The sequence below is a fragment of the Plectropomus leopardus genome, chromosome 2, assembly GCF_026936395.1.
Source record: "Plectropomus leopardus strain MGB_pleo_1.0 chromosome 2, ASM2693639v1, whole genome shotgun sequence".
Lineage (NCBI taxonomy): Eukaryota > Metazoa > Chordata > Actinopteri > Perciformes > Serranidae > Plectropomus > Plectropomus leopardus.
In genome coordinates this window covers 24450860-24473115 of record NC_142177.1, presented here as the reverse complement: position 1 = coordinate 24473115, position 22256 = coordinate 24450860, and the positions used below count along the sequence as shown (strand labels likewise).

General features: G+C 38.9%; 1 protein-coding gene across 14 annotated transcripts in view; it reads left to right on the top strand.

Annotated features, from left to right (window-relative positions):
* The window catches only part of r3hdm2 (R3H domain containing 2), a 74496-nt gene extending 54884 nt beyond the window's left edge, over nt 1–19612 (top strand). For 13 of the 14 annotated variants that reach the window (XM_088088870.1, XM_088088896.1, XM_088088888.1 and 10 more), the window contains 10 exons: nt 752–1045; nt 8429–8564; nt 9692–9849; nt 10531–10670; nt 11103–11203; nt 12468–12637; nt 13835–13979; nt 15257–15351; nt 15607–15691; nt 18034–19612. In XM_088088870.1, coding sequence (XP_087944996.1) covers nt 752–1045; nt 8429–8564; nt 9692–9849; nt 10531–10670; nt 11103–11203; nt 12468–12637; nt 13835–13979; nt 15257–15351; nt 15607–15691; nt 18034–18431 — 1722 coding nt within the window. In that variant the 3' untranslated portion in view covers nt 18432–19612. The other variant, XM_088088911.1, reaches the window with a different exon arrangement.
* Nucleotides 19613–22256: the final 2644 nt, after the last annotated feature.

Here is a 22256-nt window from a genome sequence, read left to right as displayed (position 1 = left end):
ACAGTAAGTGACAACCCTGCAAAGTATAACTTTAAGTTTGCAATTTATCTCTTGTTATTGTACTGAATGGTAGATAGGTATTTTTTCCAAAATGTCACAGTTCCCCTTTAGTAATCCATACCTTTAGTGCTCTCACTCTGTTGCTAATGTAACATTATGGCTTTAGTGATCACTCTAAGAGCTCAGTTAGACCTAACACCACAACTTCAAAATTCACAAGAGGCACTGACAGAGAGATATCAGCAGCAAACAGGTCTGCAGCCCATCTGAGGTCATGACCTGTAACTTAATCTGCAGATATATAAAGCTACAAATATAAAGCTTTAGACCATGACATACAGTTTCATATATCTGTAGATGGTGCATACAGTGACTTGCTTTATGAAAAATTTTGTTTCGGTTACCTGCATCATGAGAAACAAAGATTATTTCACACAAAATTTCTCAGTCAATAGTCAAACAAGGAATAGGCTGAAGTCCAAGGCTTCCTTTGCCTGTCCTATGTCAACCAAAAAAAGCCCAGAATAACAGCAAAGGAGCACCAAAGAAAGAAAACAAAGATTAATTACAAAAACAAACAAAAAAACAGTATACTCCAAACTTTAATCCTGAATTATTTTACACTACAATCATTTTAAATAATAATCTGTAATCACTTTACAATTTAAGGTATCTTAATAATAATGTTGCGCCTGTATTTAGTGTGGTGACAATTAAAAACCACCAGTGACATCATTCCCGTTTCTCCCAGGGAGAAGAGCTGGCACCTCAGTTCAGCCAGATGACGCTGAGTCGGCAGGGCTCCAGTGAGAACCCTGAGCCTCCAACCATGTATCAGGCTCCTCCCACGGTGTTGTCCCAGCACCCTCCTCCTCAGACCGGCTACATCATGGCTACCACGGGTCAGCCTATGCCGCCTCCGTCTGGATACCAGCCCGCCACTGGACACCCCCATCCTCCACCTCCACCGCCGCCTCCATCCCAGCCTGTCATGCAGGCCCCGCCACCCCCACAAGGCTACATGCAGCCCCCTCCACCTCAACAGGTACGTTATTCTCTGCAGGTTGCGATATGAAGTCATCAGGCAACTTTTCTCTCATGTTTTTTGGTTTGTCTGCAGCAAGGCGAGGCCCTGCACTGTTCTGAAAGTCTGTCAGTGAGTGAGTGAGTAACTAAGAAAATTAACCTGTTGGTTAGAGTGAGTGTTGGTGGTTCCCCATTTGCCATTTTACTTTCAAAATGAATAGGTGCAACAGTGTTTCCACAGTTTACGTCTTTGCCACCACCGCCCAAATTATTATTTTTTTTTTAAATCACAAAATGAAAAAAAAATCTTTGCCGCTCAGTGTTTCAATAGTTTTACATCATGTAAATTTCTGAGTCGAGGACACCCATACTGTCTTTAACACACTTCTACAAGACACTTTTGTAAGAGGACCACTTAAAATACAACTTTTTAAAAAATTTTTAAATGCTTCAAAAACAGGAGGAAATTGTATTTGTGTGAATAATATCTTGCAAGATATTCAGTGTATCAGTAGCATTTATGGTGTGTTCTCAGTCTCAAACATACGACTACGACAGAGAAGAACAGATGAACACTTAATATTCAGGGATTCACATTACAGTTACCACTGATGCTCTGTGTAACATATTAGCCACCATTTAGCACATTGAACACACACGGTCTGGCCATAAATGAAGTTTAACCAAGTTGTGTTAGGTTTTGTTTTAATGACCTTAGAGTACAAGATAGAAGCTGTATTTCTCAGAAATTGTTTTACAAGATTTTGGACCTCACCTGCAAGGCACTTTTGCATTCTCATTGCATTTTATTGGCTTTAATATATGATACATTTTTATATCATTAATTCAGTAGTAATTGGCCCCAGGTCAATAGGAAATCTAATACTGTACCCTTCTTTTGTATTGCAAGTAAGGCTCATCATCTAGGGCTACCATACAAAATTGAGATCCATAGCTTTAGAGTTTTCACTTCACGCTATTTTCTGAATACAAGAGTTATATTATTGCTGTGGACAAAACGATACCAGTAAACACTGATGACATCGTGCATACAACTTCCGGTATTTTTATTTCATGGGGGAGCTGCGATGTGGTCTGGAAGAATTCACGTAGTTTATTCCATCAACGGGATGCATGTGTGATGTTTGAGAGTTCTTGAGATTTTTGCCACTGTGGAGAATCATGTTCCTTACACCTCATATTAATGAGTGTTAATGTAAAGCTTCGTTGATGACAGAGACGGGTACACAGTGTGCTCGTCGCTGCACCTTGTTGACATACAGATACAGAGAGATGAAACTTGACTGCTTTCTTTTATGTTGCAAGGGTGATATGGAACTTAACAACAAGCACAGGAGTCATTCCTGATTCATCTCTGAGCAATGCGTAACCAGGGAACTTGCTCCAAAGTTGGTTAAAGAAAGGTTACACAACAGCCCAGTTCAGTCGTCACCCTTTACAGTAAAGGTGTATAGGGAAGTCACTACTAGCTGTGGGAAGAAGACATCAGAACTACTTCTTCTGGTGCTATGGAGATGTTAAGTAACAGCAACCACAGTTTAAAAAATTCACTTTGAGCAATAGTTTCATGCAACGAGGACATAACTTATTTATTTAGTGAGTCACCTCTACCCACAGCAAATAAGTTGCGTCTATTTAACGAGTTTCCAGCTGTGGCACAGGTACGACATTTGCCTCTGGCTACAAGACAAAAAATGTGCAATCACAATCTGTGTTGTTGTTCCAAGTTTCAACGAATGACATAAATTGAAGCTCATGCATCTCCATTTAAATGCAGGTTGATTGATATGCCATAGGTGTCGTATACGTCTTTGTCTCCCTTGTAAAAATGCCAATGCCTCATTTTAACCATCTGTCATTTCTGTATAATTCCTACAAAGCAAGCAAGCAAAACTTTATGTATATAGCACATTTCATACCAGGTGGACGCACAAAGTGCTGGACAAAGTGTGAGGTAAAAGTTGCAGGCACAAAACAAAACCAGCAACAGACCCTTAAAAGTGAATCAAATCCATTGAAACTAACAATAAAACCTCATAAAATAATAAAGATGAAGAATAAACCAAAAAAATAAGTACAAAGACATGAGTCAGAACTGCTAAAAAATTCTAAAATTCATTAAGTAACGATTCCAAAAGTAGACCATGAAAAACAATAGCACATATGAATTAAAAAAAATAAAGGAACTAAAGACAGAAAAAAATAGAAAAGAATAGAAAATATAGAAAAATAGACCCAAAGAAGATGATAACCATACGAGTAAAACCACCACAACCAACAACAACAAAATAAAAGATAAACCAATAAACCAGTGAAAGTAAAAACACACCTGATCTAATATCAATGATATTAGACAACATTGATACTAATAATAATATTGATACTTTTTCCCAACTTATTTTAGTGATCATCAAGTCTCTTTTGTAGAGGAATAAACATCATATTATGAATACTTCATCATGATGGCCCACCAGCAGATGGAGACATGCAATACGAGAAATCAACATGTAGGCCGATTCCGATATTTCATTTTTCAAGCCAATATCTGTCAATACTGATGACGTGCTGATATTATCATGCATCCCTCTTGCCTTCACACTCAACCTGTTTGGTTTGTTTAAAAGAAACCAAGCCCAGGTACAGGTTAGCATGGTTTATCTGGGCAGGTGTGAAAGCTGTCAGTTGAACCCTTGTGTAGACCAAACAGCCGAACCAAGACTACTTTAAAAGGTCTAGTGTGGTGCGTTTTTGGTGTGAAAGCAAACGATCCAACCACATCTTCTTTCATTCATCAGAATTTAATTTCCCCACGTGGGTCCTGATGATGCAGGATGATCGCCAAAACTGTCTAATCAATGAGTCACCTGATTCTGTAAAACTTAATGTCTGCTCCTCTTAGTTAATTTGTAAAAAGTCATTGTCAACATGACTGAGAGCACCCTGAGCCATCAGTTGAAATTGTACCGATATAACTTTGTCTGTGCTTTACTTTTAACTCCTTTCAAATTTACGTACTCTGTTCCAGGAAACTTCCTAGGTAATTACAAACCTGGAAAATAGGACATTACTGTAAAAACAACCCAGTGATGCATGACTGCTATAAATATTACAAATTAAAAAGATCTTTCTTTTATAAACTCAAAGAGTTAGGTGTGACATATGAGGGATGTGATTTCTGTGAAGTAGCAGGATTCACCCAGTGGGGGAGTTTGGTCCTCGCACTCAAAGCGCCGTGTGTCACCTCCACAAGCTCGGTCTCAGTCAGTCAGCTCGCCTGTCACATTCTTCCGATTGCAGAGGCGGTGACAATAATGAGTTCTCTCACTCTCTGTCACTCACACTCTTCCTTCCCTCCCTCAGGCTTCTGCTTGAATCCATAAAGTAGTTATTATAATTCATTTGAGCAGAGAGAACTAAATTGACCTGGCCATTAAGCACCCTGTGGGAGACATTAGGCCCTGTAATGTTCCTCCAGGGCTAAGTTGTAAAGGAGGATTGTCTGTTTAGTAGAGTTTTTAATAGCCGAAGTGACTACATTTTTTTTTTTAATAGGCAATAGTGTCGTAATCATATGAAGGTAATCTGGGGTCAGTAGTATCTTCTTAAAGCAACGTGTCAATTACAGCACACAAACACAAATGAAGTTCATTATTGCAGAGCCAGAGTGAGTTTTCCACAGCAGATGTGAAGGAAGAGAGATTTACTAGAGTCAGATGTACGTTTCACAGTACTCGGACAGCAGTGCAATCCAGGGCTGAACGATGCGAGAAATTCATCCAGTTGTGTTTTTTCTAGACAAATATTGTGATTCCAGTTCTGTTTTTAATATTTTTGTTAGTTTATTCTGTATTATCTTCTATGCACCAGTATTAAATCATTCTATAGTATGACCAACACAACATTGGATAAAGTCAACAAACTGCTCATTCGTTTAGGCCAGGCCTTCGTTTTATGATGCATGAATTAAGGAATAACATATCTTTATTTAGCTACCAAATGGTTAATGAATTGACTCCATTTATGTTGTGCGTCACAACACAAACACCATTTACACTGGTAACTCAGGCTACCGTACAAGTTGCCATCTACTCATCAGATGAACATTCACACGCACTCACACACCGATGGCACAGCATTTGGGAGCACATTGGGGTTTAGTATCTTGCCCAGGGACACTTTGACTGTAGACTGCGAGGGCCAGGGATCAAGCTGCTACAACATCCTACAATGGAGTATTACAACTTTTAACTCCACGCCATATAAACATGTAGTAGGAAAACTTTACAGATTTTCAACCAGCTTTGTGTTATAACAGTGCGGGTAGTATGTGTTAGTGAACTTTGGTAAACATCCCTCCATCTTAACAGTGCCAAGATCTCCATGCTCATTACCCTCTCAAACTCTGACCAAATTCTGATCATACAGTAAAACTAGGAACTGCAAGTCAAATAAACCAAGATAATGTTACTGCATTGCGTATTTCTCAACTGAATGATTTCATAAACACATTTCAGTGCATTAAGCTGTAATAATGAGTGAGGCGTGGTACTGTTTCCCGTAAAGTGAAAACTGAGGCCATAAAACAAACGGTGACGCTAAGCAGCACTGATCAAATATAAACCAAGATTCTGTTACCGCGTTGCATATTGCTCTCCTCAGATGTTTTCAGAAGCATGTTTAACTGTATTAGAGATGGTTTGTTACCAGCTGGTTGCCATTGTGTCAAACTGGTGAGCTCGCATTACGTCACCCACCAGCAAGAGCGTAAACTGATCTTGTGAGGTTCAGTGCATTCTGATGATAGTTGTAGGTTTTCTAGCTTTTTTGCAAAAGCAACTGCCCAAATCCTTACTCTCGGTTTTCTCTGCTCATGTAGTACCAATCTCAAAAGCATTTGTGCCAAATTTAAGTGCATACTGACTTTGGCTTTTTCACTCCACCACTAAAAATACTAACTCAAAGATAACTCAGAGCTTTGTTGTAAAGAGTTTAACCGTTCCTGCTTCAGCCTTCAGTCCATGCCTAAGAAGCACACCTGAGATGCTGCTCCAGTCGCCAAAATGTATCTTCTCTCAGCTTATTTGCTGTCTCTCCTTTCTAGTTTTACTATGCATTCACTGTAGCCAACAATGTAACATATAAACATAGTGTTACTGCAAGTATCAAAGCTTGTGTAGCATTTTTTCAAGTTGTTATCTTCATCTACTCTTATTCGCATTTGTGACCTGGTGCATTGGTCAATGTGTGTGCACATGAAGCCAACTGGCTCAGTTGTTTCTGGCCCAAACTTTTTTTTTTTTTTAATGGTGGCTTTTGGGATTTGTTAATTGTGTTCTATTACATCACAATCTCTGTGTAAATATGATAATTGTTGAGTGCAAACTAATAGTTTGTATTATTGTGTGTTGTTTTTCCACATGCGCTTGCTTATAGGACTTAGTTTTGGCATGTTCCTGCACTGTAACACCTTTCTGTTAAAGATTCCTCATCCATCCTGTCTCCTGTCTTTTATAGCTTTCATATTCTGCTCTTTTATTTTGTAGTTCCAAGCTCTGACCCATATAGATGGCATCTTTTCATGCCTTTTTATCGCCCTACACATCTTCCTATATTATCCTCACTGTTAGATTGCCGTCCTTGTATAAACAGCATTGGCTGGGAAGGAAGATCTGCTCTGTGTTGTTCAATGTGTGGGTGGTCGACAGCGTAACAGGAGTGCAAATATTGACACCGCTGTAGCCTCTAGATGGGCTGAATGTTGTCATGTATGCAGATGAAGGTGGAGGCAGGAACTATCGATCCTCCTAACATTCAACGTCCTCTCTGTTTGTCCATTTGATGTCTCGTTTGGAAATTCTGTGCTGCTACATTTAGCTCAGTTGTGTAAGATGCAAGTTGCTCAGGCTTCAGCGAGACACTTAGACCTCTGCAACTGTAGTACATTGTTAGATAGTTTCTGTTGAACAATCTTGTTGGTGCACATCACTGTTGAAGACTGACTAGGAAGCACAGAATTTATTTATAGGCATCATCTTCATTCTGCTCTAATCAACATTTTATTAACAGTGGATCACATGACCATTGATGTGCAAGTGGTTGCTTGCAGTTATAAAGTCAGAGATAATTGTGGGACCATAAAGCAGCACAGCAACTTTTAAGTCATTGTTGGTTTCATTGGTTTCCGGTTAATACTTTACTGTCCAGATTTAGTGTTACCAATCTCATATGTCCACTGTGTGTTGACTGTGAAATTGTTTCTGGCCACAACAGGTAGCTGTTATTTGTGCTCTGACTGACACTACATGTTCTTCAAAGGTGCAGAGCTAAAAGAAGAGTGAATACCAGAATTAAAACCATCAGGTGGACAAACATATGCCTCCAGATGAATGCTATTGTTGCTCTGTATCAGCTGTTTATATGAATTGGAAACTGTTTGCTAACAAGTTTGTGATAGCAGCTCAAAAGGTGATAACATATGTTATGTTGTCAGAGCTTGTTTCTGCTGCCCCCAAGTGGCCAGAAAGAGTGCAATGCAGGTTCAATGTGGTTTAACTGGGAAACAGACAACTGCAAAAAACTTGTACTGATAAATGAAACAAAAGGGCCATCCTCTTCCTGTTTTATTTGCGCAATGGTTGAAGCACTTCCTACATGCCATAAATGGAGTCTTTTTTTCCCGGGGGATCGTACCAGGTGTCAGGCAGAATAGTGAAAGTGAGACTTGGAGGGAATCAATATGAATGTTGATGTTGTCATTATTCTGAACTTATTACATTGTACAATCAACATTTACTTCATAATTATAAGTAAAAGTAAAACACCATTCCATTTCCATTTTAAGATGAGTTATGATAGTGAAAGTATTTAACAGTTTGTCTTCAACTGCACTTTAAAGTGGAAATATTTATTGCTGGAAATTTATATAGCACATTTCACTACAAAGTGTATAATATTGAAAGAAGAAATACAAGAAGAAATAATAATGTAGAGAACATAAAAACATCAACGCAATCAAATAGAAGCCCCTGCACTATCAACAAAGAGACACAAGTGCAATCATATGAGTGTCTACACACACACACAGATACTAACTATAAGCCTGGTAGAATAATAACGTTTTAAGTTTGTTTTCAAATGTGAACACGTGTGCTGGACGTCAGTCAGCAGGCAGCTTGTTCCAGAGAGCAGGACCACCTAAAGGCACCCAGAGCTTTGACAGCATACATGAGTATAAACAATTAAAAGTAAATGTGCATTAATATAATACATGAACAAGGTAAAAGGCTGTTAATCTGAGTCATTCTGACTGATGAACTGTTGTTATCCTCTCATCTTTGTGTATTTATTAATATCTAAATATGTTTTTGCTGTTTCTCTTCAGATACAGGTGTCATACTACCCTCCTGGTCAGTATCCCAGCTCAGGCCAGCAGTATCGTGTGCCCCAGCCCATGTCCCACCAGGTGTCTTATCCTGCCCAGCGCACACAACCCATGCCTCAGCCCACACAGCAGTCAGGTCAGTACATCCTACTATGCTGTACTTCTGTATAGATAAATAGATGGATAGAAATAACCACATAAAGACATATAATATATGTGTTTCCTGTGTGTATTAGTTATACAAAATAGTTAACACAAATACACTTTCTTTTGTGTTTAATATTATATATTAGGATGTCCGCTTTTATTATTGCTAGAGCTATCAAAATAGAATGTACACAGGTACAGTCCACTTGATCTTAAAACTGTATTTCATTATTGCCTCAGCAAAAACCTGCTGAATCATACTCAGTTTGTAGTCTACCAGGTGAAAGGTTGAATTTAAGCAACCATGTCCCTGCATTGTTCTGCCAAGTCAAATATGCTTGGACCAAAATAGAGTTCCTTTTCTTTTTTTCACGGAAAAACCCTGACAGCGTTATCCCTCAGTCTCTTTCATTTGGGGTCTGTCAAGGTTGACCGTGTGTTCATACAGTAAGTGACAGATAGGCGTTGTTGACAACCTGAGCGGACTCTGGCTCATAGAGGAGGGCTGCCAGATCCATCATGGATCATGAGCATTGCGGTCAGGGTGACTTTATTTCAATCCACAGCTGCCGCCTGCTTTGAAATGAGTTTTGAGATGGTCAAGATTTATACTTACATAAATATTTTTGAAATAATATTAACTGAGATCACTTTTTTTTATTCCAGTTATGATTGTTGAAACATATCCACTGCTGCACAACCAATCAGCCTAATTGGGACAAATAGTTATTGATTGATGAATTTGTATAGAGCATGTTGCTTTTTCAATAGGTGCAAATAAAGTGCTACAAACACCCTTTTATTACAAATCCAAGGTAAACAGTATAAAAACCTGAACAAGTATAAAGATATTTCAGAGAAGTGTATTGTGATTTCATGTGCCATCGTCCAGGTAACCTAAAATTTGGAAATCAAAAATAACTCACCGCACCATAAATCTGTAAACTGTTTTGTTCTGTGTTTGTTGATGTCAGCTCTACTTCTGTCCTGTTGAACAGTGATTTCCCCCTCAAAGACAAAGGCTCAACTACCTTTCTTTTCTTTTTCTTACTTTGCACTCTTTCTTAATCACACTTATCTAATTTCTCTCCTCCAATTGTCGTCTGCCGTCCTCAGGTCTCCAGACCATGATGCCCAGCCAGCAGCCGAGCTACCAGGGCATGATGGGTGTGCAGCAGCCCCAAAACCCTGGTCTGCTTAATTCCCAGAGGGCGGGCATGGGAGGACAAATGCAAAGCATAATGGTTCAGTACCCACAGATGCCATCATATCAGGTATGGACAGTTTTAAGTCAGCTTCAGGACAAAATTAATAAAGGATAAAAAAAAATAATCTTATCTTATTATTGGTAGGAAAACGAGCCCTCCCTGGTGAGCTGAATATTTTAGTCCCATTAGTGTCCATAATACATGAAGTTTATCTTTCGAGGTTAAACAGCTCCATCTGGTGCATACTTAAAATAACAGTTTATGTAGAAGGGTCTTACAAAGTTAAATGACTCCAAAATATGTATGACTGCAGTAATCTTGATTCACATGAATTTAATTGATGAAAACACTCTAAGTAATCGTGTACATCTTTAAATCAGTGTCACTGAATTGCAGTAAGCTCAACATAAATCACAGCAGCAACACAGACAGTTATAAATCGGCTCGAGTTGATTGTGTTAAACTCTGTGGGTTCCTTCCAGAGGGCAGACCCTGTTCATTTGTGGCAGTGCTCAGTAGGACAGCAACTGACAATTATTGTCAGTATTGTTTTCATAATTTGTCAGTAAAATGTCAGAAAAGTGGAACATGCTCTGTGTAATTTCCCAGGGCCCAAGGTTACATCTTGAAATTATACCGTTTATTTGAACAACAGTCCAAAAAACCAAAGCTACTCAATTTAATATCATGTATGACAAAGAAAAGCAAAAATGTATTTTTTTCTCATCTACTTTTAAATTTTTCCAGGTACCAGTGGGAAATGAAAATCAGCAGGTGGTGCAGCAGCAGTACCAGCAGCAGGTGATGGTGCCGGTCAGCCAGTCTGTCCAGGGGCCCATGCCTGTCTACTACAGTGTTATCACACCCACACAGCAGAATAGCACAAGGTATGCATGAACAGTATTGCCCTCTCATGGTATCATTAGCACTTGGGTCGACTGTGTTTTTTTTAATGTGCTCTACAAATAAAGTTTGAATTGAACTGAAAAAAAATACATATTATCCATACAGACGAGTTGGCAGTGATATCCAGACATTTCTAATGATCACCATAACTGTGAAGAAATGTGTTGTGTATTAAGCCTAGACCAAATGTGTTATGTGACGTTTTGTGAGCACCTTCATATCAGTAAAGTTGTTTCCTGCTGTAAGCTCTGTTGTAATTGTCATCAGCAAGTTGTGAATCATTTAACTTATCTAGCATTTTCTAAACAAAGTATAGAAACTTTATTTGGGTATCTACTGTATCTTCCTGTATTTGTGTGAATTACCTTTCCTCGTGCTTTTTTTCTCCCCTTTGTCTGTGTTTAATCCTGCAGCCCATCAGTAGGTTACCTGCAGCCCCCCAGCTCTGAGCAGTATCAAATCACACAGTCGCCGTCCCCTTGCAACCCTCAGCAGTTGCAGCAGCAATATTCAGGTGAGACTTGGCGTCAAGGGGTTTGTAAAGACGCTGTTAGTGAAACATTTTGTGATCACTAGACAATTATACATTTTATTCAATTTGTGGACATTATTTGGGTATTTCACAATTTGGTGATACCCAACTTGCTGCTGCTCGTTACAAATGTAGGTGAGAGGTATTCAGAGTAAAGTTCAGACAGAGGTACACGGGGTTCACAATTTGTAAATCGATGTCCTGAAGAAATCGTAAACCTAAACATCAGAAAGTCCTTGTTCTCCTGTTTGCCCTCATTAAGTAAATGTTGATCGAAATGGTCTTTTTATCCTTTCGACCTCTGCTCTTGTTTGTGTCTTTTACTCCGCTGAAAGTTTATTTGTTGAGAAGCGAATTTGGTTGGTCGGTTTCCCAGTTATGTTTGTCATTTACTCTGAAAGTTTCATTTTAGATTCTGTTTTCAAATTTTCCCCAGACCCTGAGACTAAACTCAACAATAGCTCTAAGCTTTGGGTCTTTTTGGATTTTTATTAGATATTGTCTGCAGCTTATTTTACATGTTTGGAATAGTGAGTGTAGTTCGTCCTCTGGTATCTGATAGCTTGAGCTGTTCTATTGACAGGACAACCAGATGGCAATCTTGAACCAGGAAACAAGGCATCATGGTAGTATTTATAACAGGTTGTGTGCAGGTCATTAAAAGGGTACATTTCTCCAATACTAGGCCTTCAAAGTCACTCAAATGTTCTGAATTTCTGTCTGAAACACTTTTACATGACACATTTGAGCCACCAAGAAAAGTCTAAGCAACTTAGAGCTATAAAAAGTATTCTGCAAAAACTATTTACAGTGGTATGTTGACGGTAAGGTGAAATTAAATTGGACATTGGTAATTACATTTTAAATTTATTTTATTTTATTTTTATTAATTTATATTTTCTTATTTATTTAATTTGTAATGTATTTTTCTTTTTAATATTTTTTATTTGTCTCCTGTATGTCTGTATGTTGATATAGGTGATTTATTAATTATATTGATGTAAAATCTAACAAAGAAAAAATTACATTAAAAACAACATAAAAATATTATATTAAATATTATATATATATATATATATATATATATATATATATATATATATATATATATATAATTACAGGGAATATCCCATCTTTTACAGCCAATAAAATATTAAGAGGGTCAAACTTAACTTCTATGGAGTCACCCCTGTGTTGTTTTAAGTCACTAGTGTCTACTACTGTCTCTCTCTGTAATCTCTCTCAGGAGTACCGCCTCCTGGGCCTGGGGTGATGGTCATGCAGCTCAGCGTCCCCAATGGACCACAGCCTTCCCAGAACCCTCCTCTGGTCCAGTGGAACCCATGCAAGTACTACAGCATAGAGCAGAGGCCCAGCAAGCCAGGAGAGCTCTACAAACCAGACAACACTCCACAGGTACACACCGATACACAGGAACGTCCCCCCAGCCAGTGGGTGACGATATGTGTAACTTGATGTGAATCCAGACTGTAATTCACAAAGCCAGTCATTTATTTTTGTACATTTATACCCCTGAAAATAACCAAGGGTGAAAGTGATGTTTCCTCAGAGACAAACTTCACTCTAATGATTCAAATAAAGGGACGGGTGTGTGGATGAAGACAGAGGCAAATGATTTTAGGATCTTATTAAAAAAAAATCACCTCGCAGAGCACAGAAAAGCACTTTTTATATCTCTAAGTAATCATTAGGGAATAAAGCAAACAATGTAATATTAACAGCTTTGAGGATTTTAACCATTATTTACAATTAAAAAGAGTTCATTAAGTGGGAGGGTAATAACGGTTTAAGGGTTAAGTTAAATTTAAAACAACTTACTTCTTGACCAACATTGAAAACTTGTATGTCTATCTGTGGATTTCAAATGATTTTCACAAAGTATGTGGATGAGGAAGGGCCTTTTCAGGACCAGGTGTTATATAGGTTAATATGTAAATAGGAATGTGTTTATGTATAAATGTATGTGTGTATGTATGTAGACAACTATGATATATTTCGTATGTTTTCATATTTTTTATTTGTATATGTAGGATAGATAAATTTGATTAATTTTTGAACAGGGAAGAATGGGTTGGATTAAAAAAGTTAAGATTTCTTCCTAGTCCTTTTTAAAGATGGAATCAGATTTATGTATTTGTACATGTATTTTTTTTGTTATTTATATAGGCCTATATTATGTTTTTATCTATGTGTTTATGTGTATGTATAGACGTGTGTGTGTGTGTGTGTGTGTGTGTGTGTGTGTGGTTGACTTTTTTCTTATTGTTTTATTAACATGTTAAAAATAAACATAACAGTTGCAAAATTTTAACAGTGTTACTTATTTAACTATTTTGGGCCAGGTTTTGCATTCAAGTCAATCCTTATGAACTGCTCACAAATGCAAGATTTAAACCTCATTAAAGATTTTAACATTACAAATCATAAACTTCCTTATAAACAAGCTATGAGTATTATTTTCTAACTTGTCACACATATACTGAAATACTATTCAATAGCAGCCCTCTAGTGGTCAACAGGAGGGATGACATGACTCATTTGTCAAAGTATTTTATATTTTTCCTGTCAATTTTTCTCTCTTTCTGTCTCTAGGCCAGTACCCAGCTTACGAGTCCCCTGGCCTCCCCCACTCAGTCTCCCACCCCGTCTCCCTCCGGCAGCGTCAGCAGCGTCTGTCCAGGCCTGGGACCATTACCCCTCATTTCCCAGTTTCCCCGGCCAGGAGGACCAGCTCAAGGTACAAATGAACCAGAGGGCTGAAACTTCAAATGCATATACGGATATTTTTCACACAAATGCAACAAAACCCCCTGCAATAAACATGTTTACACATAAAGTTATCATCAGTACGATAAATGATGGCAAAAATGGGCTGTTAAAAAATAATTTACTCTTAAGTTTGCAGGCAAATAAACTTGAACTTTTACATCTGTGAGCTCGAGCTCCTGCTTAGACTTGTGCCACAGCAACCTCTAAACATGTCAGGTGGCTCCTGGCCCAAAGCCAAAGGCCTCAGCAGGTTCATGCGACCGGCACTTTGCCACCTGGACAAACCTCCTGCCCCCACACATGACCTTACCTAGTCCCTGTCCTCTGACCGATGTATAAACACAGAGCAACAACACCTGTACTGATAAATAGACCCGCTCTTTGGAATGTGATTACAAATACAGATACGGCCTTGCGTCAGTTTACGAGCCACGTGATATCACCATGACGCAGGTCATGTCATTCATTGTCTTCAAAGCATCAAATTGAAGAAACAAAAAGTGTAGTAGTGAGCTACATTAGTTTGGACTTATTTTAGCGGCTGTGGGGGCTTTTCAAAACCTTAGTCCACCTGACTGCTGTATGTAAGTGTGTCCAGTGATGGAAAAAGTATTCAGATTTTACCTTTTTACAAATTAAAGACCTGCATTGAAAATAGGACAAAGTACTTAAAGTAAAAGTACCTAATGCAGAAAAATCTAAACAACAAACAAAACACCCCGCAAAACTCAAAATTAGAAAAAAAACTACACACAAAAAACTTTTTTTTAATCCTAAAAAGTCAGTTATTAGAAAGCAACACCCAAAAAAACTCAATTTTATAAAAACAAAAGAAAAACACACTAAAAATTAAGAAAAAAATAAAAAAAACATCTACATAATGTAAAATGGATAAAAAAGTAGTTGGCAATTAATTTTCAGTCGATCGACTGAGTGATTAATCACCTAATCATTGCAGCTATGCTTGTATAAACTCTTTGGTCATTTATTTTGTAACAAAACCTCATATTTTATAAAGTCTTCTTACTTTTTTAAGCAAAAATCTTATTCTGTAAAATAACTACAGTGTTTAGATAAATATAGTGAATTAAAAAGTAAAGTATAAGTACCTCAAATTTGAATTATGCTGCCTTGTTGGCCGGCACAAAGTGTGGCGATAAGGTTCACGTGGTCTCTGCTGAGGCAGTAAAACTCTGATGTATTTTCAGGATTGATCACTTTGATTTAACTTCATGTTGTTTTTAGGTGATGGGCGCTACTCTCTGTTGGGGCAGCCTCTCCAGTACAGCCTGTGTCCTCCTCCCCTCATGCACGGCCAGTCCTCCTACAGCTCCCATCAGGTCAGTGCTGATGAAACAGGCAGAAATAAGCCACACAGGCAAAGCAGTGTGCTGCTGTGGACGAGGGCAGCAGCAGCTAAACATGTTGTAGTCACCTGAAAAAATGAATTTGTAAGTTATCTCTATACTTAGGACGTTTTCACCGTATTGCCCTGCAGTCGGGAAGCCTTTTTCAACAAGCTACCTCCATCTAGTGTCACGTTGTCGAACTGCATTGTAATAAAGAGCTTCATGATATCTGCGTTTTGTTTTCAGGGCCAAGGAGTAATGAAACACGGGGCACGAGGGAAAAAACAAACACTCAAATCTGCGTCAACAGATCTCGGCACCACTGATGTTGGTAAGTTAGAGATCCATCATCACATACCAGAGTGTCATACTGATGTTATTAAATATTTCTACTTGTATTGTTGTACTCGTGTGATCTTGTGTCTGATAGGAACCCTCCGTTCACGTCTCAGCACATCGGCTGAGTGTTCAGGTGTATGTGTAAAAAGTAGATACAGTACAAGTCATGGCTGAAGAGTTGTTGTAGAAACTCTGAGCTGTGGAAGACCTGGGAACATTGACCAGTCTGAGCAGTCTGAGCTTTTTTCGGGAGGGAGAGCCAGGTACTCAAACAGAGCATTTTAGACAGAGGGTGAATACATGTTTTCAGCACAGAGAGTATGGGGGAAAAGTGTTTTTTAAAGTTCAGTGTAGAAGATTTAGTGGCATTCAGTAGTGAGGTTGCAGAACTGAAAACGTCTTGTGTGCCAAACGTGAAGAACTATGTTGGCCGATGCAAATATGCGAAAAAACAAAAAGCCAGTGCTTAGTTTGTCTGTTCTGGGCTACTGTAGAAAAACACAAGTTTGAGTCTGTGAAAGAGGACCCACTAAGTATGTAGATATAATCGGCTCATTCTGAGGAAACAAACACAACCATTTTTAGTTTTAGGTGATTATACACTAATGGAAACTAACAATTGTGAATATTATGTTCCATTTCTGGCAATATATCCCCTTAAATCCTTTAAAATACTTTAAAGCATGCTTACATGTTCTAGTATAAACTCAAAATACAGGTACCAGTCTGAAAAGGAGCGTACAGGGTTTTCATGGTCATGGAAAACCTGGAAAAATTGAATTTGACAATGAAATTTTCCGGGCCTATAAAAATCATTGAAAGTTTTGGATAAGTCATGGAATTTTGTTGTGTGCAATGAAGTTCTTGCAGTCATCTAACACAAATAACCGTCCACGTAATTTAACATAACGGCAAATTATTTTCTGGAGCTGCTGACGCACTGTAGCTCCAATACGCATCGATACATGAAAACGTTTCATTTACCATCGCTTACATTTTTCTTCATTTTCTCCCCGCGGATATGTTTGGAGGGGGAAAAAAAAGCCAGGCAAAGTTGTTTTATCATGGTTCCTTGAAAAGTCATGGAGAAGTTTTGTCCAGTATGCGTTAACCCTGAGCATGTGTCATTATGGTTCACTTACTGCATACACTAACGTACTTTTCCTTGCAGGATCTTCATTTTGTGTTCTGTTTTGGGATTGTGTTTTTTTTAACTTTCCTTTTTTTGCTCTATGTTGTCTGTCTGTTTTTTTTCTGGTTAAATAAAGGTTGAATAAAATAAATAAAACCTGAAGCATGATAGGTCCCCTTTAAAGTTGCTGAGAGTGTACTGACGTGCTCGCAGCATTGCATTCAAGTGCAGTTCTGTAGCCATTGAACAAACCCCAAATTAGATTTATCCTGCCGGCCTCAGGGCCGTGCACTAGGGGTGGGTTTATGGCCCTTAGATAATATCAAGATATTTTAGGGTATTTTTTCAATAACAACAACATTCTTGATGATATGACAAAATAGAACAAACAATTTCAACAAAATAAGTGTTACAGTTTTATATTTCTGCATAAATGGAACAGTTTGCCTTCAAATATTCAGTGAAAACCCCCCCAAAAATTTCTCTGAATGAGATTAAGACTCTGTTTGAAGTATAAATAGTAGAATAAAATAAAATAAGTCACAAATTACGTATCTTAACAGTTGCTAAATACAAAATAAATACCCTTGAATCTATATATAGTGTATACATATAAAATAATAATCAACAACCAACTATCACAATCAACTGGTAATTTCCTTCTCTTGGAAAAATCCTAAATGATTCAGTTGATGATTCAGTTGTTTTCAGCCTGAGAAGCTGGTAACTGAGTTTACTCACTAAGCTGCCAAAAGGGTCTGAAAAGTCTGGAGCTGTCCACAAAACATGGCGGTGTTTAGCGTCAGACGCCGAGGCCTAACAACGCCGCCGATTCCACACTACTGTGATCGCTGCAGTTTTTGGAAGTCAACTCCTCCACTGTGGAGCAATTTCGCTTTCAGCCATGGTTGTTGCACTGTGTGACTGCATGATGTCGTGTCAACAAGTCAAAATTCTGCCATTATCACAATACAGATTTTTCTCACCGTATTACAAATTTTACAGGTATTATCGTGAACAGTATGATTTGGCACAACTCTACCGTTCACATCATAATTCCCTCGAGTGCTGCACATGACAAAAACATCTTTTGCTGAAACAGACGAGCAAAGACACACAGCATGTCTCGACCAGGTCTGAGCAGACAAGCTGGTTAACGTCCTCTGCCTCTCTCTGACCGTCCTCGTGTCTTCTTTGCCCAGTGGTGAGTCGAGTACTTGAGGTAACGGACCTGCCAGAGGGGATTTCACGTCCAGAAGCTGAAAAGCTCTTTAACCAGCTGTCGATGTGCGGTGCCAAGATCCAGTGGCTGAAGGAGCCCCAGGGAGGCCGAGGAGGAGGCTGCGGCCCCTGTCCTGGTGCAGGGCCTTCTGGGTCGGGAGCCGCTGCTGGGCTCGGGCCCAGCGTGGGAGCTGGGGGAGTGAAGGGCGACGGCAATGATCCGGCTCACCTCTACACAGTAGTGGCGGTGTTCCCCAGCACCATGGCTGCCCAGAGTGCTTCCTTCAAACTTAACAACAGCGGGGCCAGCCTCTTCAAACTGAGGGCCGCCAAAAAGAACTATGACCTGCGCGTGCTGGAGAGAGCCAGTTCTCAGTGAAAGGAGAAGAGAGGGCGAGGAAAGAAAGAAAGTGAAAGAGACAAAGAAAGAGAGACTCTTGGTGGAGTGGTGGAAAAGGAAGGAGGACTGAGGGGGACTGCTCTTAGTGTATAATTTAAAAACAAAACAAAAAAAAAAAAACTTGAGTTAAATGATGTGTCAAATGTATAAAAGGGAAGAAGGTGTGAATCATGAGGTGGTTGGTGTTTGGTTGCAAATATGATTTTTTGTTTGTTTTTATTCATTGTTTTTGTTTTGTATTTATATAGCAGAAGAGCACACAAGACACGCGAGCATGTGTTTCACTGTTGCCGTGGAATGTGTGCTGCCATCATACAGAAACACGTCAAATGCCACACAACTACACACAAACAGACACAAACGCAGGCAACAGGGTCACGTAGCACATAACAAAAACACACTGGACAGTCGGCCTCAGTCAAACCTCTTCCTCCTCCCTCCGCTCTCCGACCCTTCCTCCTTTTCCTGCCAACGCTTTCTCTCCTTCCTCAACTCTCCGTCACCCAGTCGTCTCTTAAAATCTCACATATTTATAAATTTTCATACGCACAGTTGCGCACTCTCTGCTTTCCCTCCACAGCTCCCCGCTCTCTTTTTCTTGCCATGTCTCATGCTGCCTCCTATCTCTCTCGGCTCCTCTGTCCCTCTCATGTACTCTCACTGCTCTCTCCTCTCTTGCTTTCTGTTTGCCTTACTGCTGTTGTGGGTTTCTGTATTGCGCTGTTTTTTTTTTTTTTCCTCAAAGGTTTTTTCTTTTTTGTTTTTTGGGATTCAATATATTTATATAAGTGATGTAAGGAATAAAAGAAATCTATATATTCAGTGATTTTTCTTTCTTTCCCCCCTGAGTGAAAAAGTTTAGCTCTTCCTTTATCCTTTACTCCTCCCCTCTTCATCCCCCTCTTCTCTTTCCTACATTCGTTTCCTCCTTACCGCCCTCTACCTCACTACTTCGGTCCTCTCCTCTCTCCCACATCCCTACGCTCCACCCCGACGCCCCATTGTGTTTGCGTTTTTCGTTGACAGCTGTGCAGAACGTATCAGAAGAAGTAGTTAAAGTGCACAATGATTGCATATGTCTACTGTAAATTTTATTTAATCTGTTATTTTTTGTTTGTTTTTAAAAATATAAAAGTCGAGAAAAAATCTATCAAAAAATCTTCTGTGTCATGTGGTTCATTGTTTGACTTTATTGAAGCTGCCTGTGAGGTGGCTACACCGTGTGTGTGTGTGTGTGTGTGTGTGTGTGTGTGTGTGTGTGTGTATCCAGCATATAAACATATGTCAAAAAAACATGGTGAGGTGTTAGGGCCACTACGACCCAACACAAGAGCTTTATTGCTCCTTGGCATATCTTCAGTGTTCCCATCGCAGATCCTTAAAAGACACAGACCGGGATTGCAGAAACAATACGTGTAAGCTGATTCTGGCCCGGATGCTCAGAGCATAGGACCGACCAAAAGCTAGCTAGCTGTCACTGTACCCTCGACAACATGGGGAAGTGCAAATTCAATGAAAATTGACTATTTAACCAAAACACCACGGCATGGCTGAAACTGGCACAAAGCAGTGCCTGTGAAGCTCAGTGAATTTTATGCAAAAAGGCAGTAAAATCCCACATGCAGAGTAAAAAACACAGTCAACAAGGCAAAATTTTCAGGGATGTCCCAGTTTCGCTCTACCCTTGTTTTGGCCTGAAGACAAAAAATAAAAAAATAAAGTCACATCCTAATTCATATTGTTTCATGCTTTTTTTTTTAAAATGTGCTAGTTTATTTTTTCATTCATTTTTGTTTTATGAAATTGGAGTCTTAAATCTAAATAGCCTTAAGCTGTAGGAACCCTGCTTAGACGTCTGAAATTTAATTTTTAAATATATTCCTTTATTTTGTTTAGATCATGATGGTGGAGAAGGCTGTCTGGTATTTCAGTCCAAACTTTCCCACAAGCGTTTCTTTGTGTGGAGGTGAATGGAATGAGATTTGGTGACTGTGAAGGTTACAGCATCTGATTCACATCCTTTTCATACTCAGTTAAGCTCATTGTGTCTTGTATGAAAACATCTGCAGTTTTTATTTCTCCTCTCAATACCTCCTCCAAGGAGGTTATGTTCTCTATTTGTTTTTTGATTGTTTGTCAGCAGGATTACAGAAAATCTACTGGCCCCATTTTCATAGAAGTTGTTAGAAGGGTGAAGCATCAGCCAAGGAGAAGGCCATGACGTACTGGAGTGGATCCAAATCAAGGGGCAGGTACACAATAGTTTGTAATTGTTTGTGTTATTGTTTTCTAGTGCACAATTAATATCGTCGGGTTGTTGTTGTTATTAATGTGCTAACTGACTAATAATAATGTTCATTAAGAACAGGAAAAAAAGTGCCCCAAAACACAAAATATTGAACAAAACAAGTTTATCAAAACAGTTTGCAATACATTTTATGTCAGTCAACTTACTAATCATTTCAGATGTGTCTGTATTAATTTAACTAATTATAAAATAGCATTAACTGGGGAGCAGGCTGCAGAGTGAAACTCTTCTTAGATTTTTTTCTGTAAAAATCAAAACTAAAGCTATCATAAATCGAGTGAAGTAAACCGCACAATATTTTAAGCTAGTAGAGTAAAATTATAATGTGTCAGAAAAACAAAACTATGCAAAGAAAGTACAAGTACCTCAAATGTGTAGTAGTAGTAGTAGTAGTTATAGTAGTTATTGAGTAACTGCACTTAGTTAAATTCCACCACCAAGTTTAATTTCTAACCTGACTGTGCATACTGAGCACAGTCAGGCTCCCCAGAGGAAGAATCCTTTTGAGTTTTGGTGCAACGGCTACAAGTTTTAAAATGACATGTAAAGTCTGTTTGTGTGGTGTTTTAAAGAAGTGAGCTTACCAGACCTCTGCAGCATGCTCCCCATCTCAGCTTTAGGCTGGCGGTGCCACGCTACATTAGCAGCTGATAGCAAAACACACCTGAATCAGTAAAGAGACACTTCATACTAAAACTGAAAACGTACATATTTTTCTCTCACCTGTAGTGCTGTTGATTATTCTAGATTGTTTCATTTTTTTAGTGAGTTGCTTAGCGTTTGAGATATCGACTGTAGAGATGTCTGTCTCCTCTCCATGATAATGTAACTATATGTCACCTGTCTTGTGGAGCTCAAAATGCCAAAAAATGATTTTGTCTCTTTTTCAGAAATCATGACCCAACCAATCTCCAACACTCAACACCACAAGTCAAATCAGTCTACATTGATAAACAGCACGACAGGTAAGCGGAAAAATATTTATTTTTGTATTTTGGGGTTGAATTGTCCCTTAAAGCTTTAAGTGTTGTCAAACTCCATCTAAAAAAGAAGATAATGTAATATGATTACCAGAGCACTTAGTGATAGGATTTACAACATCGATAAATCGTACACACAATATACCGCAGCACATCATGTAACGTTGACCAAACAACATCAGTCTATTGATTTTTTTTTTTTGTTGTTTATTTATTTGAGGTAATGGGGTGGTGGGGTTGTTAAGTGGAGAGTTTACTCATCAAGGGAACAGCAGCTCTGATAGCACTAGTGCTGGTAAGCAGGAGCATGTTAGCTTTTGTGTCCGCACAGCTGGAGATCTCGCTGTCATCAGGACCAAGGCATTTCTTTCAGTAGGGTAAAATGAGGAAAGGGTCAGGCAACACTTGGTCCAACTACACATAAAACAGGTAAGTAATAGAGCATTAGCACGCTGCAACCAAAACAACCACCACGTCCTCCACTGATAAAGTAGTTCTTGTTGGAGACACTTTAGA